We start from the raw sequence: 3886 nt of genomic DNA on the forward strand, positions 1-3886 counted from the left end.
GCTAGTGAAGTTGCCTTATTCTCTATCCACAGCCAGGTAATTGAGAGGCTTATGCCTGATAAAATGATTTTCTCCAGGTTCTCGTAATTGTGCTGCATGACCATAGCACAGTGACTGAAACTACCTGTGGACACTTTGTCAGGAGACATAAAAGGAGTACTTGAAGGATAGTGAATATTTAAAAAAAATTTTTTTAAATCATTACATTAAAGATGCATTGCCTTTAAGCCCCCTGTAAAGACTCCCATCACTTTAAATACACTTACTCTTGTCATTTCCTGAATCGTTTTTGGAAGTCTTCTTTCATGTCTTTATACAGTGTGACCAAAAATATGATGACTGTTACTGTCAAGTGCCATTCAACAGAAAGGCAGACTTGTAAAAAACATTACATGTGTCCTTATCCATCCTGTCCACTGGATCTGACACCATGCTATTTCTCGCTCTTCCCCAAAGTCAAAATGACCACAAAAGGTAGCGAGTTTGAATTGTTTCAAAACATTAAGGCAGATACAACAGTACAGCAAAAGACACTCATGAAAAAGGACTTCTAGAACTGCTTTAGAAAGTGGTAAGAATGATGGGAAAAGTGTGTTTGAAGTGAGGGGGAGTATTTTGAGGCACATTAATGGAAATGTGTATTTTATTGTAATACATTTTTTAAAAAAGCTTATTCACTATTTTTGTTTTGTTTTTGGTTTTTTGTTTGTTTGGGTTTTTTTTTTTGGGGGGGACTAGGGATTGAACTCAGGCCCTTGCACTTGCAAGGCAGGTGGCAGAACTACTGAGCTAAATCCCAGGTCCATTCACTGTATTTTTAAGTCATATTTCATATCACCTGCTTATTTTACTGTTATCTACCAGAATTAGCATATGTCAAAGTGTATCTTCACACAAGTATCACTTAGTACCTTTAGTCAAGACCACCTTGCAAAATTTAGTTATCTAGATAAACCTCAAATACTTTATATTGCCTTTATCCATCTTCATCATTTTACACATCAACATTTAGAAGGTAATGGGAGATGAGATTGGATATGAAATCTGAAACCTTTGTAGGCATCCTTTCAGTCTGATAGAATCCTATGGAATGGATGAAAGTTGTTTTCATTGCAGGTGTCTTCCTTCACCCATGAGGCATTAATAATAAAAGAAGTGACAAAATGTCATACAGCTCATTTTTTCAGTACATTGTATACATGTTGTAGAATAGCAGTTATAAGCTTAGGAACTCACAACTGTGAGGGCTCCCATGTTTGAAGCAAGGCTTAGGAGATATATTCAGAGCAGGCAATCTATTGTGAGTTGAAGGAGGTGAGGTAGGCAATAGGCAGGGCATGTACTAAAGATTTTCAGATTTATCACAGGAGCAGTAGGAAGCCACTTAAGAAGGTTGAGCAGGAAGTGTGATGATATCATATTACCCTAACTACAGCACAGAGAATTGATTCTTGGGAAGAAAGAATATATCAAAATCTTGGTAAAAAGTGTTGCTAGACGTGGGTTGAAATATGATAGTGACTTATACTAAGGTAGTAATTTTAGAATTATTTAAGATGTCAACATGATAGGGCTACGTATAGAGCATAAATTGGAGAAGAGGAAATAGTGATGATGACCTAAATTGTTGGCTTTGTAGCTGGTAGTACAATTTAGAACACTAAAGAATGCCCAGGTTTAGTGGGAGTAGGTCAAAACATACTGACTTATGAAGGGCTTGTGAAACATCCCAGTAGACATTTCAAGTAGGCAATAATATTAAAATGGTCTGGACCTCCAGTAATGCCCTCTATTTAGTGGCTTAGTATTTCATGCTGTTCTGTTCACAAGTTATATCACATTTATTGAGCTTCCATTATAAAATTATAAAAACTGTTGATTAAATTGAAGCCCAGGAGGGATAGACTAGGATAAAAAACAGATTGTAGGGGCTGGGGTGTATCTAAGTGGCACTATGCCTGCCTGGCAAGTTCAGGGTTTGAACCCAGTACCTCAAGAAATAAAAAGCATTTTGAAAAAAACTTCTATGGATTTGGTGCCTGTCCAACCTGCCTGTTCATGCAAACCTCCTGGATTGGCATGTACCTTTTATTCCTACATACCTGTCTTCTTTGACTCCTTATATCCTATAGAAAACTTCACCCTCATATCATATAAGCAAATTAGGGTTAAGTTTCCCAACTCAGTTCGTGTAACCCTTTCCTTTCCTTTTTTATAGGTGTTGATGGTACTTTGTCTTATTTATTTGATTATTTGTACTGTAACTTATTTTCCAGTCTCCTGAGCTCCAAGTCCCTTGGTTCTTTTTATCTTCATTCCTTTCCACCCTAGGTCCAGTGAGTCCCCATCCTCATAAGAGCCAGAATGGTTAAGGCACTGGTCCCCTCATAATTCTCAGTCCTTCCTGATGAACTTGCTCTAATTCACGATGCTAAATCCAAACTCTTGATCACAGTGCTTTGCACTTGCTCATCCTTTCCACAACAGTAACAGATTAAAAGTTGGATTCAGAGCTTCTGGAGCCCTTGACTCAGCAATCTCTCCTTGGAGAACTTTCTAGGGGGAGATGAGAGGGCAGGGAGGGGAATAGGAACTCAAATGATTAAGATTCGATATGTATATGTATACCAGTACTCCAAGATGAATGTAATTGTTACCTGTTGCACACATACACTAATACAACATTTAAATTAAAAAATGATACTGTACTTTTTTCTTCCTAAGTTTGGGAAAGCTTAGGATAGAAATAGTGTCTTATATGCATTATCTACTGAGGTCCTGTTGGTTTCTTTGGGTTTCTGACTCTTATTGATCTAGGTGGTTGCTTCTTTTGAAATTTATAATTCAGGGCCAGGGATTTAGCTCAGTGGTTCCACTGCCTGCCTTGCAAGGTCCCAAGTTCAGTCCCCATACCAAAAAAAGAAAGAAAGAAATTTATAGTGCATTTGATAGCTGATTTTATTTTCTTTTTTGAGCAGAGTCTTGCTATGGAGGTCAGGCTGGCCTTGAACTCACTGTGTAGCCCAGGCTAACCTGTAACTGTCCTCCTGCCTCAGCCTCTCCAGTGCTGCCCATACTACATAAATCTTTAAAGATCTTTCTTTCTCATGTGTTTTCTGGGCAAGTATATTTTTAAGGCCTTAGGCAGTTCATACAGAATACCATTCTCCCAATAGCTTTAACATACAGGTTTTAGGGTTTCTTTCCAAAAATGTATAAATATGTCTTAGACCAAAAATACTGTACAAATTAAAAAGGTTCATTCATTCTATGCCAATAGAATTTTGAATGCATTAATGGAGTGGTAAAAAAAGATTAATTATAATCTAAATTTTTTTAGAAGTGTGGGACATTACCATACAAAGTGAACAATATTATCCTGTTTAAGATTTTATAGTTCTTATGTGAGCTGTCCTTAAATGCCATCTTGTTTTTGTCAGTCACCAACCTTGGCATGGAGAGTCGTACTCTTTGTGATTCATAGGAAGCTTTAATCAAAAACATTAGTAGGCAGTATGAATTTAACAGTTGAGAAGACTGTATTTGTCCCTTTTGTTATGGCATTTAGTAGAATCCTAAAGAGTGCTACCTCTGCTCCAATTTTTTTGAGAACTGATAATTTTACAATACTATCTTTCAATTTATAATGGTATTGTGTATGTACATAAAAACTGAGAAGTTAATGAAAGTCTGATAAAGGAATTTAGTTTGACCATTATAACTTATATCTATATATAGTATTTATAATTCAAAAATCTGAGCCAGGTGTGATGGTGTACTTCTGTAATCCCAAGACAAGTTCAAGGTCAGTTTGGGGACTTTAGTGAGATCATGTCTCAAAATAATTTTTTTTTTTTTTTTTTTTTTTTTTTTTTTTTTTTTTTTT

The 3886-nt window shown here is 36.3% G+C and overlaps 1 protein-coding gene across 1 annotated transcript in view; it reads left to right on the forward strand.

Moving 5' to 3' along the window:
* Positions 1-461: 461 nt before the first annotated feature.
* Fsd1l (fibronectin type III and SPRY domain containing 1 like) overlaps positions 462-3886 on the forward strand; it is a 57710-nt gene continuing 54285 nt past the window's right edge. The window contains exon 1 of the mRNA XM_010619702.2: positions 462-474. Coding sequence (XP_010618004.1) covers positions 462-474 — 13 coding nt within the window. The remainder of the gene's footprint in view (positions 475-3886) is intronic.

The sequence above is a fragment of the Fukomys damarensis genome, unplaced genomic scaffold (assembly GCF_012274545.1).
Source record: "Fukomys damarensis isolate Sample0158 unplaced genomic scaffold, DMR_v1.0_HiC HiC_scaffold_36, whole genome shotgun sequence".
Taxonomy (NCBI): Eukaryota; Metazoa; Chordata; class Mammalia; order Rodentia; family Bathyergidae; genus Fukomys; species Fukomys damarensis.